The sequence below is a fragment of the Protopterus annectens genome, chromosome 4.part1 (assembly GCF_019279795.1).
Source record: "Protopterus annectens isolate FY-2018-M chromosome 4.part1, PAN1.0, whole genome shotgun sequence".
Lineage (NCBI taxonomy): Eukaryota > Metazoa > Chordata > Ceratodontiformes > Protopteridae > Protopterus > Protopterus annectens.
Genome location: NC_056734.1, coordinates 366137343 through 366150508, shown reverse-complemented (window position 1 = coordinate 366150508; position 13166 = coordinate 366137343). Strand labels below are relative to the sequence as shown.

The 13166-nt window shown below is 43.7% G+C and overlaps 1 protein-coding gene across 1 annotated transcript in view; it reads left to right on the top strand.

Annotated features, from left to right (window-relative positions):
• TTC14 (tetratricopeptide repeat domain 14) overlaps positions 1-13166 on the top strand; it is a 1552254-nt gene that overhangs the window by 1219730 nt on the left and 319358 nt on the right. The window contains exon 9 of the mRNA XM_044070762.1: positions 1468-1590. Within this exon, the coding sequence (XP_043926697.1) occupies positions 1468-1590 (123 nt within the window). The remainder of the gene's footprint in view (positions 1-1467; positions 1591-13166) is intronic.

Genomic DNA, 13166 nt, shown 5'->3' with positions numbered 1-13166 from the left:
CCCAGTACATCAGAAATAGGAAGAGGATCTTTACGAACTGCGGAAGGACAGCAAGGAGGCATTATACAATGTCATTATTTAAGAAAAGTAAGTATTTTTTTTCTTAATGTCATTGTATAATAGCAATAACCCACGCCTACGTGTGGGTAGTGCTGGATTTACCCACGGTTGTCTGATCACTCGGGCTTCGCCCATGTGACCAAACCACACCAACCGTTGGTAAATCCAGCATTACCCACACCCAGGCGTGGGTTATTGCTTAATTATGTAATGACTGGCCATTAGCATTCAAAAACGAGCACGCTAATTGGTCAGCCAACCAGTGTGCCCGTTGTAAATTGAGCATATACCAATAGAAGAAAGTCTGGTCACCTGGCCTTTTTTCTGTCAATATATGCTATAACCTATTAATTGTTCTTGACTGCAAAAAAAAAATTCAAATTTGAAATCCAGACAGTCTGGAGGTACAATAGAGACTGAAAGGAGAAAATACTAGGACATCCAGGTAGGTTATTCAAAACTAAAGAAACGTACTTGATTTTCCTTGTATTTTCTCCATCCTGTCTCTCTCATACCGCTACGGTGTCCGAATTACAACCTTTAAAAAAAAAAAAAAAAAAGGATGCATTTCAAACCTTGCTATTATATCCTTTAAAGCATTTTTGCATCCTTTGACATGCAAGGCAAACTGCCTCCCATACACACACATCTCTGTTCCCTGTTAATACTAACTCTTGAATGTACCTGAACGAATAAGAAATAATGAGAGATGCTGCTGTTTAGGAATTAGTGTAGTTTTCCTCATCACTCTTAATAGCTTCACTGTTTTGAGAATTGGACTTGCCTGCCATGGATTTTCAACTAGCATCTGTCCTTTTCTGTATAGTCTGGGGATTGATGAAAATTGTTTTCGTAGGTGGTGTTGCATATGCTTCCACAAGTGAGTTTAGAGCAGCTTTTTGCAGATCGTAATTTTCTGATTACTTGCAATATAGATGCATTTCGGATTTATTTACCAGAACCATGTAGTCCCTGCAGAGGTTAGTTTTTGAAGAAGCAAAGTGGGTATATGCCAACACAATATATATCCATATATATTTGTGTGTACATATGTCCTTTTGCCACCTATCATCAGTACTTGTGTTGGCATCTCTGGCATTTGCAAGTAAGTGAGACTCCTTTTGGAAAATGGCTAGACCAGTACAGCTGTACTACTGAGTAAACTCAAATGTAATGTTTTACTACTACGTTCACCCGTTCTTGAAAATCTTCTGTTAATGTGTCTCATACTGCCGTACTTGGATCCTCAATATTGTAACGCCAGATAAGTGTGCTTTTTTTATTCTTATTGCATTAAAGGATTTACCTGCTTTGTCTGCTTGTTTGTTCCAATTATCCATCAGTAACCTTTTTTACTTTTTGTTTTTAAACATAATTTTCTTTTTTAATTTCTATTGAATATTCTAGTTTTGCAACAAAAGGAAGCTTAAATAAAGCCATAGATGACTTTGAGATGGCATTAGAAAATTGTGCAACCCACAGGAATGCAAGAAAATACCTCTGTCAGACACTTGTGGAAAGAGGCAGGCAGTAAGTACTGGCTTTAACTTTGCTTGACTGTTAATAAATCTTTTATCAAATGTACAGTCTTCTTAGTCATATGTGTGCACCCTGTTGCTGTTATTAGAATGTGGTATGTTTCAATGTGAGGTGTAACTTTAATCTAGTTGTATAAACTGGGCACATTCTGTCATTTTATAATGTTCATTGCTGCTGAAGTAGAACACTGAAAACCAGGATCAGGTTACACTTTTTTTCTTCTGATCAGAGTGTAATCATTTTTTTTTCCGAAGTCCTGTCCTTAATGCAGACTGACTTTGTTTTTTCTACAAAAGTGGAAGACCTAGATAAGATGATATGAGATGTGTTGCAATAATGATTTGGCTTTTCTTGCACAAGGTTTGCAAGATTTGGTTTCATATCCCTTTTGCATTTTATTGTATATTACATGTCATCTGCATTTCATTGTATATTACATGTCTGCCCCATTATTGTAATAAAGCAGTGGTGTCTGTAAACAGCAACTACTTCAATACCTGGTTCAGGTCTTAGTGGGAATGTTTGATTTGAGAAGGTACAAGAACACTTTGTCCCTAATGGTAAGGAAAGCAAGACACAGTTCACCCTTCAGGCATCGTTAAGATACTTAAAAGATCAGTACTTCTAGCCTTTTCTGTTAGCATGGGGTTTTGGGGCCTGTGATCGTATCTGGCAACCTCTGGGGTCTTTCTAGTTTCATACATCTAGTGAGGTACAGCCCAAGGGGAGCATTTTATAATTAGCCTAATTAGTGCTAAATGTAAGAAGACAGTAACCTCTCTAGATCTGGATTATACTCCCTTTGTAATTAGCTAAGTTAATTAGGACGACTTCTAGACTGATTTAGTTACATGATCAAAGGAAAGGGGATTATCAACCCAAGTTCTAAGGTTTTAACATAATTTTCATTTTAAAACTGGGTGTTGTCTGTGCTGTGTAGTGGTTTGTGTGTGTGGGGGGGTCTACAGTATTGCACTTTTATTTGAGCCCATTGTTAGTATACCAGATATTTACGAGCATCAGTTCTTGCAAAGTTTTTGCGCATCTGAGGGCCAAGGGGGACTTGTTAATGACTCCCAGTTTGCAGTCCTCCACAAACTGGTTCAAAGCCTTTATCAGGAAAAGTAAATGCTGAGGGTCTATTTTAGTTTTGAAAACTAACTTTCAGTGAACGGCTGTTCATCGAACATAAATCAGTGAAAGTTCATTGAATGTTCACATCATAGGGCAGTGAGTTACTTTGCCCTTTTCCCCATTGTATTCTGTAAATGGCCACTCGCTGATTTATGTTCGATGAACAGCCATTCACTGAAGTTAGTTTTTTTGGATGCTTTTGCCTCCATGTCTTCACACCCTGACTCTCAGCCTTTGGCCCCTAAAAAGTCAACGGGTATTACAAAGTGCCTTAGGATTTCATTTTCCTCTTCAAGCCCCAGTGGCAGACTGCTCTAGGATTTCAGTAGCCTCTGATAAGGCTTCTAGATCACTTCCTTCTACTTCTTTCCTCCCCTTAGACAAGGAGAGTAGGCAGTTGTGGTGAAGCTGGGTAAGAAAATGTATACTTCAGCTACTTTAGCTTACAGACCCCTGAATTACCAGACCCATATGGTTAAGTACGCCATGGAACTTATGTTACAACTGATAGTGTCCAACATGCCAGACTCTTGAGAATAAAGCCAGACATTCCATCAGGTGCAGCTACAGTCCAGTTGAGGCCACTTCCAGAGCTGCAGCTTCTTCCTCTGCATTAAGAAGTTTCACTTGGTTGAGGCTTCAACCCCCTTCCTGTGAGGACATCAAGGCAAAACTTATGGATGCTCCACTTCACAACACCCTTTATTTGGAAAAGCATCTGCAGAACTGTTCAAGCCCCTGCAGGAAGAGAGCAAGGAGCTAAAAGACCTTAAATGTATCTAGCTCTCCAGTACCTAAATTTCACAGGAACTACCCTGGGAAACAGGTCTTTGTACACAGGCAGTCCTAGACACCCCAATCCAAATCCTCCAAACGGACCAAGAAAACACATCAGTTTTCATTTTCTTCCTCTGCTTCCCAGTTGGCTAAGCAGTCCATTTCCTAATAGAACAGACTGTCCTTCCTGACTCCTCAAAGTCCTTGCTCACCTCCCTCTCTCCCTTCCCAGCTGGGAGTCCATCAGTCAAGACACTTGGGTCCTCAGCATTATAAAAAAACAGATGGTGTGGCACACAGTACCTCCTTTAGAGGTATCCCTCAACCCCAAAAGAACCAAAACCACTCATCCCCCCATTATTGCAAAACCTGCTAGAAAAGGGCATGATCCAACCTGTACTCCCTACCCAGAAAAGGAATAGGCTTCTACTCACGCATGTTCCTGGTTCCCAGGAAGGAAGGCCTATGGAGACCTATCCTAGACCTCTCCTATAAAAACAACTATTTGAAAGTGCCTTCTTTCAAAATGCTAACTCTAGAGACCCTCTTCCCTCTTATTCTCCCTCGGGCCCTCCTAGCATCCATAGACATCAGTGATGCTTATCTCCATATCCTCATTCATCCAAAATACAGGAAATTTCTACGCTTTTCTTTGGGCTCCTAGCATTTTCAATTAAATGCCTTGCTTTTCGAACTCTCCACTGCCCCAAGAGTCTTCACAAAATGTCTAGCACCAGTGGTCATCTTCTGCAAACTCAAAGGCATTCATATTTTCCCTTTTCTAGGCGACCTTCTGCTCCAAGCCAACTTTCTGGAGGTTCTGAGAAACAACCTCCACTTAGCCTTGGCCATTTTGCATCACCTGGGATTCACAGTCAACTTCAAGAAATCTACTCTCCCCCATCCAAAGATGGTCTTTCTGGGGTACAGATTCCAAACTGACAAAATTATGGTGTGCCCCCCCCCCCCCGAAGGCCCAGGAGATCACCCTAGTTTTCTCAGAGTTTCTCCCCCCAAACTCTTGTCTTCAGGACAGTTTCTACAAATCCTAAGACTGATGGTCTCTGCCATCCCTGGCAAGGCTCCTCATGAGGAAATTTCAATGGTTCCTGAAATCAGTGTGGTCTTAGCATGCTCACCCACTAGATTTTCAATTTCCACTTTTATCTGCCTCAAGGAGGAGCTCCGGTGGTGGATACAACAATTGTCCATAAACCCAGGACTTCCCATGGACCCCAGCACGGGACCAGTACATAGATGCTTCGGATACAGGTTGCGGAGCAGCTCTGGGCTCACACACACTGTTCAAGATCAGTGGAGAGACCACAAGGTTCTTCACAAAGAAAATGCAAGGTCTTCTGCAGCTATCCTATGTGGATCTGCTGAAATTACTGTCACTTTCTTCTGTTTCTTAGAGATTGCTCAGAGGCGATTTTTGACCTCACTTTATTGGAAATGCTACACATCTGTAAGTCAAATGGCACCCTGGCTACTTGCTCTAAAGACCTGAACCTGGTATTTGACATCAAAAGAACGTGATTGAGGGACAGATTTGTCTCCCAGAGGTTACCACACCTTTGGAATAGACATGCACTTTATATCAGAGCACCTCATTGGTCATCTTCAAACACAGTCTGGACAATGGATGGCTAGCCGTAAATTCACTCTGGGAGTTTTCACCTGTGTCCCTCTTGGACAGAGGCAATATATGCTGATCATGGTAATAAGGGTAAAATTTTACTATATTTGTAAGGACCCTAGGGCCATAAGCCTAGTAACGTCCTATGATCCTGCGGACCCCTTCTCAGAGCAAAGACCACAAAAGTGTAAAGGAGATGAATGCACTGATCCTAGCCTTAGTCCTTCCAACCTCTCCTGAGGTCCTGAAGGTTGTGTATCTACACAGACAATACGACAGTTCTGTGGTGTCTAAACAAGCGGGGAGGGGGCACGATCCTACCTCCGTTGCAGGCTAGCCTTACAAGCTTGGGAATTAGCTCACCTTCTGGAAATCTCTTCAGGTGGTCTACATCCCTTCCATCATAATTCTGTGGCAGACACACTGAGCAAATCCTGAACACAGGCCCATGAATGGATGCTTCACAGGGATAGGTTCGTGGACATCATCCACTAGTGGGGTATTCCACAAACAAACTTGTTTGCCTCCCCAATAAAGCAACTTCCAAAATGTTGTGCCAGAGAACCTTATCCTCAGGCATGGAAAATGTATGCCCTGTCCATCTCTTGGAAGGGGAAGTTTCTTTATGCATATCCTCCCCTACCACTCATCCCGAAAGTCCTGCTGAAAATTCAATAGGACAGACCAAAAATCTTGTTGGATTCCCTATTGGCCAAGACCGCACTGGTTCCCCCCTTCTACACCTCACATGTTACTTCATAGAGTGGACTTACTGACACAGAACAAGGACTCCCTCATCCACCCACACCTGGAAACTCTTCAACTGACCCTGTGGGTGATAGAGCCCTGATTCCCTTCAGACACCTTTATTCTGAGGAAGTGCTTCAAGTTCTGAACGAGGCCCGGAAACCTAGAACAAGGAAATCTTACTTTTCCAAATGGAGAGATTTTTCCCTTTGTCGTCTTGCTAGAAACCTGGACCCACTTACGGTAGATCCCCCTATGGTTCTTTCATGTCTGTGTGAATTGCTCAATGCGGGTTTAGCTTATTCCTCTATAAAAGCATGTTTGTCAGCTATCTCTGCATGTCTGCCTCATTCACGTCCATCAGTTTCCAGATTCGAGGCTAAACAATTTCTAAAAGACGTCCTCCATATTAGACCTCCCAGAAGACCTGTAGCTCCCCCCTTGATCTTAACTTAGTGTTAGAGAAACTGACTCTAGCACCTTGCCAGCCAGCCTCTTCTAGCTCCCTCAAACACTATACCTGGAAAAGTGTTCTCTTGGTGGCTATAACCTCTGCCAAGCAGATTTTTGGAGCTTCAAGCCTTAATAGTTTCTCTGCCCTTCCTGAGCTTCCACAAAGACAGGGTTTCCCTTTCCACCAACCCTTACTTCATGCCAGAGGTAGTTAAGAATTGTCCTTAAACCAGGCCATCCATCTACCCACCTTTTTCTCCTGTCTTCAGCGTAATAGTGAGAGAATCCTACACACACTTGATATACATAGACAACTTAGGATGTTCATCATGTTTCACTGTTGCAGTCTTTACGCTTGGGTTATCCTGCTGGCAGGCTACCCGCAGTCGACCAGAATTCCAAAGTCTAGGTCTGGCATCGGTTGCTGTCACCTCCTCCCTGACGCAAGTGTGCCAGGGGTATAAAAGATGCAGCCGACGCCATTTTCTTCAGTCTTTCTTGCCACGCAGTGCCCGAAGCAAAAGCAGTTCGCAAGTGCCGGTCGGCCGACTCCTGAGATTTTCAGAATCGAATTTCAGATCCGAAGTCTTCATTAAAGTTAAGTAACCCCGTTGGGGAAACATTTTTCTTGCTCCAGACTGATGTCAGAAAAAGTTAATTGTATTTCTCGTGGGAAGCAAATACCTCATAAGGATTTTCATTCTTACTGTATACCTTGCCTAGGCCCAGACCACAACGTTGCTGCTTGTTTTTGTGCTAGATTTAACCAGCGCACTATTAAGCGTTGGTACAATTTTGCCTTTCATTACTTCGGCCGAAGATTTAATTATACTCTGCCGTTGGAACAACCGATGAACGGAGTTTCTAAAAAACGCAAGGATAAAGACAAGGCAGGCATCCGAGGTCCAAAACCGACGACGAGGCTTCCACTAAGCTACTTGTCGGTTCGCCGGTTATCAGTGAGGCGCTTTCGCAGCCCCTGGCACCCGCTACCTCAGAGCCAGAGGCCACTTTCGACTCCCACGTGGAGCCGACCTGGCCTTTGGAAACTCAAGGTATTGGATCCTCGGAAACAGTCCCCTCAGATGGGTCCGGAGCTGCTGTGCAGGCATCGGCTTCTGAGGGTGTTTTCAGGCCAACACAGTTATATGTAAAGCCATCTTCATCTTCAAAGCCAAAGACTAAAGCAGCTGTAAAGACAAAAAAAAACAAGTACAGCATTCTCCAGGACAAACTTCCATGCCTAAAAAATTGCTCAAAATGGCCGAAGACCTTATTACTTTGATCAGGGGTTCCCATCCCCCACCTGATAAGAGACCTAGGCAAGAGACTGAATATGAATCTTCAGATCAGGTTTCCATTTCCTCTGATTCCTCCTCTGTTGTAGAATAGTCTCTTCCTCCCTATGAGGATTCTGATGTTGAAGAATCTATTCCTTCAGCCAGGATTACTCAGAATCTAAGAAAAGGCTCAGATTTTCTTTTACTTCGGAGCACAGGCCCCTTGCTATTTCCCCTGTTCTGGACATTGTGGATGATGTTTTTTTGAGAGTCTGTCCTGTCTCCAGACTCATACCTCCTGCACCAGCTAAGCCAGACATACTACATGTTTCCAGATTCCCATAATTTTTATATAAAAACCCTGCAGCTGACCCAGAGACCATTTCCCAGGGTCCTAAGGGTGTCAAGGCTTCCACTGCAAAAAACCCTGTCCCCTCTGATAGAGATTCAAGGGCACTGGACAGATGGGAGAAAAAAGTTTACACTTCAGCTACTTTGGCCGTAAGGGCCTTAAATTGTCAATTTCATATGCTTAAATATCAGCAATACTTAATGTCACTATTAAAACAAAAAATGATGACTAATTCTGACTGTCCAGACAACAAGGAAAGGCAGGATTTATTGCATGCAGCTGAACAAGTGGGAAAGCATACTTTGCAATGTGGTTTTGATTATTTGGAGGCCTCCTGTAGGGCCGCTGTGATGGGTTCTGTGATTAGAAGGCATGCTTGGTTAAAGGAACAGAATCTGCCTGATCATGTTAAACCAAAATTATTAGATGCTCCATTACAGCATGATACTTTGTTTGGTGTTAAGGCAGAAGAGGTGTTGAAGAAAATGGAGGATAAAGCGAAATCTATGCAAGCAGTTAAAGATTTCTTACAGGTACAGCCACCCAGATTTAGCAGAAACTGGCCTTCAAAAAATTGGTCCTTTCCAGTATCAGACAGGCCACAAAGAGGCAGATACAGACGCCCTAGAGGCAGAGTCCAGCCCCAAGGCTCATACAGGCCTAAACAATGGGGTGCTTTCACCTCCAAAAGTGGAGAAGACAAATCTCAACCTTATAGGATACAGTCGCAATGACTTTCCTCTACCACTTCCAAGCACTTACCTTTTGGAAGCTCCCTTAGGGGGAAAACTAGCACTTTATCAACAAACCTGGCACATGATTACACAGGACAAATGGGTCTTGAATATAGTGTCTTACGGCTACAGGCTCGACTTTCATACCCTGCCAAAGGCAAGAGGCATGCCAGACCTGCCACACAACCAATGGGCAGAGGCACAAAAGCAAGTTTCTTCCCTCATGGACATGGGGGCCATTCAGCAAGTACCACTTCAGGAGCAGGGACAAGGATTTTACTCAAGACTCTTTTTGGTACCCAGAAAGGACAAAGCCTGGAGACCAGTACTGGACCTGTCTATTTTAAACACTTTTCTGGAAGTTCCAAAATTCAGAATGTTAACTCTGCAGCAACTTCTGCCCATGCTGGGCAACAAGGCTTGGCTCATAACTTTGGACCTAAAGGAGGCATACCTGCATGTTCCAGTCAGACTATCTTGCAGAAGATACCTCAGATTCATAGCTGGCTCAATGCACTACCAATTCTCTGTGCTGCCCTTTGGCTTCTCTACTGCTCCCATGGTCTTCACAAAATGCCTTGCATCAGTAATTGCTTTCTGCAGACAAAGAGGAATTCAAATATTTCCCTACTTGGATGACTGCCTTATTCAAGCAGAGAACAAGGACATTCTACTGAAACATCTGGTGTTTGTAAAAAGATTGCTAAATTGCCTGGGGTACACAGTAAACGAAAAGAAATCAAAACTAGTACCCTCTCAAGAGATAATATTCCTGTGTGCAAGCTTAAATACAACCGCCCAGATGGCTTATCTCACGCCAGACAAACAAAGGTAACTAACTTCTTACTTCAAAATGTTGGCAACAAAGACCCAGTTATCTGCAAGAAAAATTCTGCAGGCTTTGGGCTTCATGGCATCCTGCATTCTTCTAATACCATATGCCAGACTGCATATGAGGAAACTACAATGGTATCTAAAAAGTGTTTGGACTCAACATTGCTACAGCCTGGAAACATTAGTAACCCTCATTCCTTGCCTGCAACAAGAATTTCGATGGTGGGCACAGGCCTATCACCACAACAAGGGACAGCCATTCTCCCTACCCACAGCCAGGCAGTCAATAACAATAGATGCATCAGACTATGCCTGGGGAGCACACGTCAGGAAAATGTATTCAGGGCACATGGTCCACAAGCCAAATGCATCGTCATATCAATCAGAAAGAGATGCTGGCTGTTCAGAATGCCCTAACAGCTTTCAAGGATCTACTTCTTCCAGGACAACTTCTGATAACGACAGACAATACTACAGTCATGTGGTACATAAACAAGCAACGAGACACACATTCCTACCCCCTCTGCAGACAAGCCATGACTTTGTGGGACACAGCATTGCCTTATCAAGTACACCTGCAAGCAGAATTCCTGCCAGGAAAGAAAAATACTCTGGCAGACCACAGATCCCCATGAGTGGCAACTGGATCCACAAGTCTTCAGCATGATAACAAAGAAATGGGGATGCCCGGACACAGATCTATTTGCCTCCCCTCACAACTGCCAGCTACAAAGATTCTGCACAAGGACTTATCACAAGCAAGCATGGAAAGTGGATGCACTGTCATTAAGCTGGAAAAACCTTACAGTGTATGCCTTTCCACCTCTGCCTCTCCTCCCCAAGGTACTCCTAAAGGTCAGACAAGAGAAGCCAAAAATGATTTTGATTGCCCCAGACTGGCCCCGCCAGCACTGGTATCCAATCCTAAAGAGCTTGTCTCAAAGCCCAGCCTGGACATTACCTCTGATTCCTCATTTACTGACTCAACGAAACAATCAGATTTGGCACAACCAACTCAGGACCCTAAATCTGGTAGCATGGCGGATAATGTAGCCATTCATAACACAACTCTGTCTAAAGCAGTGATGGATGTTATTTTGAAGGCCAGGAGGCCCAGTACCAGAAAATCTTATGCAGAAAAATGGAAGAGATTCTGTGCCTGGAACCAGGCACAAGGAATTGACACGATTGTACCAAATATTCCTCAGATTTTACAATATCTAACTGAGATGCTGGACAAAGGCCATCTTTTTCATCAATTAAAATCCATGCCTCTGCCATTTCAGCTCATTACAATATGGAACCACCTATTCACATCCATTGCTAAGACAGTACCTCAGAGGGGCCAAAAACCTAAGACCCTCAAGGAGAGCACCAGTACCTGCATGGGATCTCAATTATGTCATGGAAAAACTAACACTGCCATCTTTTGAGCCAGCCAACACAGCTGAAATAAAGTTCTTATGGAAAACAGCTCTGCTCCTAGCAATAACCTCTGCAAGACGAGTCTCAGAGTTACAGGCACTCATGGCTGTGGAGCCTTTTATCATTTTTCATCAAGACAGGGTTTCTCTGAGGACAAACCCAACTTGCATGCCTAAGGTAGTGTCCAGTGAGGCCCTTAACCAAACAATTCATTTGCCCACCTTTTATCCAAACCCACAATATAAGGGTGAGAGACTCCTGCATTCTTTGGACATACACAAGCAGCTACGCTTCTACTTGGACAGAACTAAAGCTTTCAGAAAGACTGAGCAACTTTTGGTGGCAAATGCTGCAAGATCACAAGGAAAGGCTATCTCTCAAAGCAGACTATTTCAAAATGGGTAGGCCATTGCATTAATTTCTGCTATTCACAACATGGCAAATCAATCCCTAAGGCCATTAGGCCACATTCTACTAGAGCAGCAGCCACTTCAGCAGCCTTCCTCAGAGGAGTACCAACCCAAAGACATTTTAGAGGCTGCAACTTGGAGTTCAGTGCACACTTTTACCAAGCGCTGCCACTTACCTCTCTGCTCTAAATCCAGGGCAGGCTTCGCAACTGCAGTTCTGCAGGGCCTTGTAGCCTCTCCTAATCCTGTTTAGACCCAGCCACCCAACCTCAGCTTTGGGATTCAACCCAAGTGTAATGACTGCAATAGTGAAACACGATGAACCTAGTACAGTTGTGTACCTACCATAAATGTAGATGTTCGAGTGAATTCACTGTTGCAGTCCAGGTTACCCTCCCACCATCCCCCTTTCTTTGCTGGGACTTTTTTGTACTTCTCCATCCTATACAACCTATGTGGTGTATTTGCTTGTAGATGAAGGAAGTGTTATTGTTGTGCATGCATACTTATTGGCATAATTTTTTAGCCTTCCTATATGGGGGCACCTGATATCTGGGGCAAGAAAAACTGAAGAAAATGGCGTCGGCTGCATCTTTTATACCCTCTGACGCACTTACATTAGGGAGGAGGCGACAGCGACCAACGCCGGACCTAAACTTTGGAATTCTGGCCGACTGCGGGTAGCCTGCCAGCAGGATAAACCAAGTGTAATGACTGCAACAGTGAATACACTCGAACATCTACATTTATGGTAGGTACACAACTGTACTTTCTACCACTACAAGACTTAAACCATTTAGGAAATCAGACCAACTATTGTCCATCCACCCCAGGGCTCTGGGATTGCCTGTATCCAAGCAGACCATCTCCAACTGGATTTCCAAATCCATTTCTTTCTGCTATGCCTACCATTGTAAAGCCCCTTCCTGGCTCAGTCAAAGCTCATTCTACTCAGGCAGTGTTTTTCCCAGGGGTCTTCCTCAAAGGGCTGGATACTAATTGCATTCTAGAAGCAGCTACTTGGACATCTGTCCACACCTTCATCAAACGTTACAAACTGGATTCTATGTCCAGATCCAGGGCAGGGTTTGCCAGGGCCATTCTTCATGGTTTCCTGGAAAATTCTTCTGCTACCTCCACCTCCCTTTCTGCATAAGCTTTGGTATTTCCCCTCGTGTAAAGAATACTGCTACAGGTGAATAGAGGGACATAGATTAGTTGTGTAAGAACTTACCATAACGATAATGTGATGCTTGTATACTGGCCCAGTAATCAAGGAGCCTTGATCCTCACCACTAGCACCAGTGAGGGGCGTGCACATTGCTGTGTGTGTACTTGTTATCCTCCCAAAGTACAATTTCCCTTAAGAGCACACAAAGGTTAGAGTCAGTCTGGGGCCGGTTTCTCCCTTTCTCTCCAGATCCTGAATAAGACTCCCTACTGGCACAGTTATATGGTTCAGATCTCAGCCGAGTAGTCAAGCCAAAGCCTTCACTACCCTCTCTATCCAATCATCGCGTTGTGTCCCTGCCCAAGTAGCAGACACACACTCTTTGAAATCTGGTTTATATACAAACGCACAGACACTCCTGGGGAAGGCTGGCACAGGTTCACTAGCTATTCCCCCTTCTGCCCAGTAATCCACTGCCACCAACTACTCTTATCTTACAATAAAAGCCCTTATCAAAGGGTGTCCAATTCCACTGTGTAATATTATTGTTATCCAAATAGTAAGTGTAACCCAGGTCTAAGGCTATTGGAGTGTGGCTCATACAGTATCAC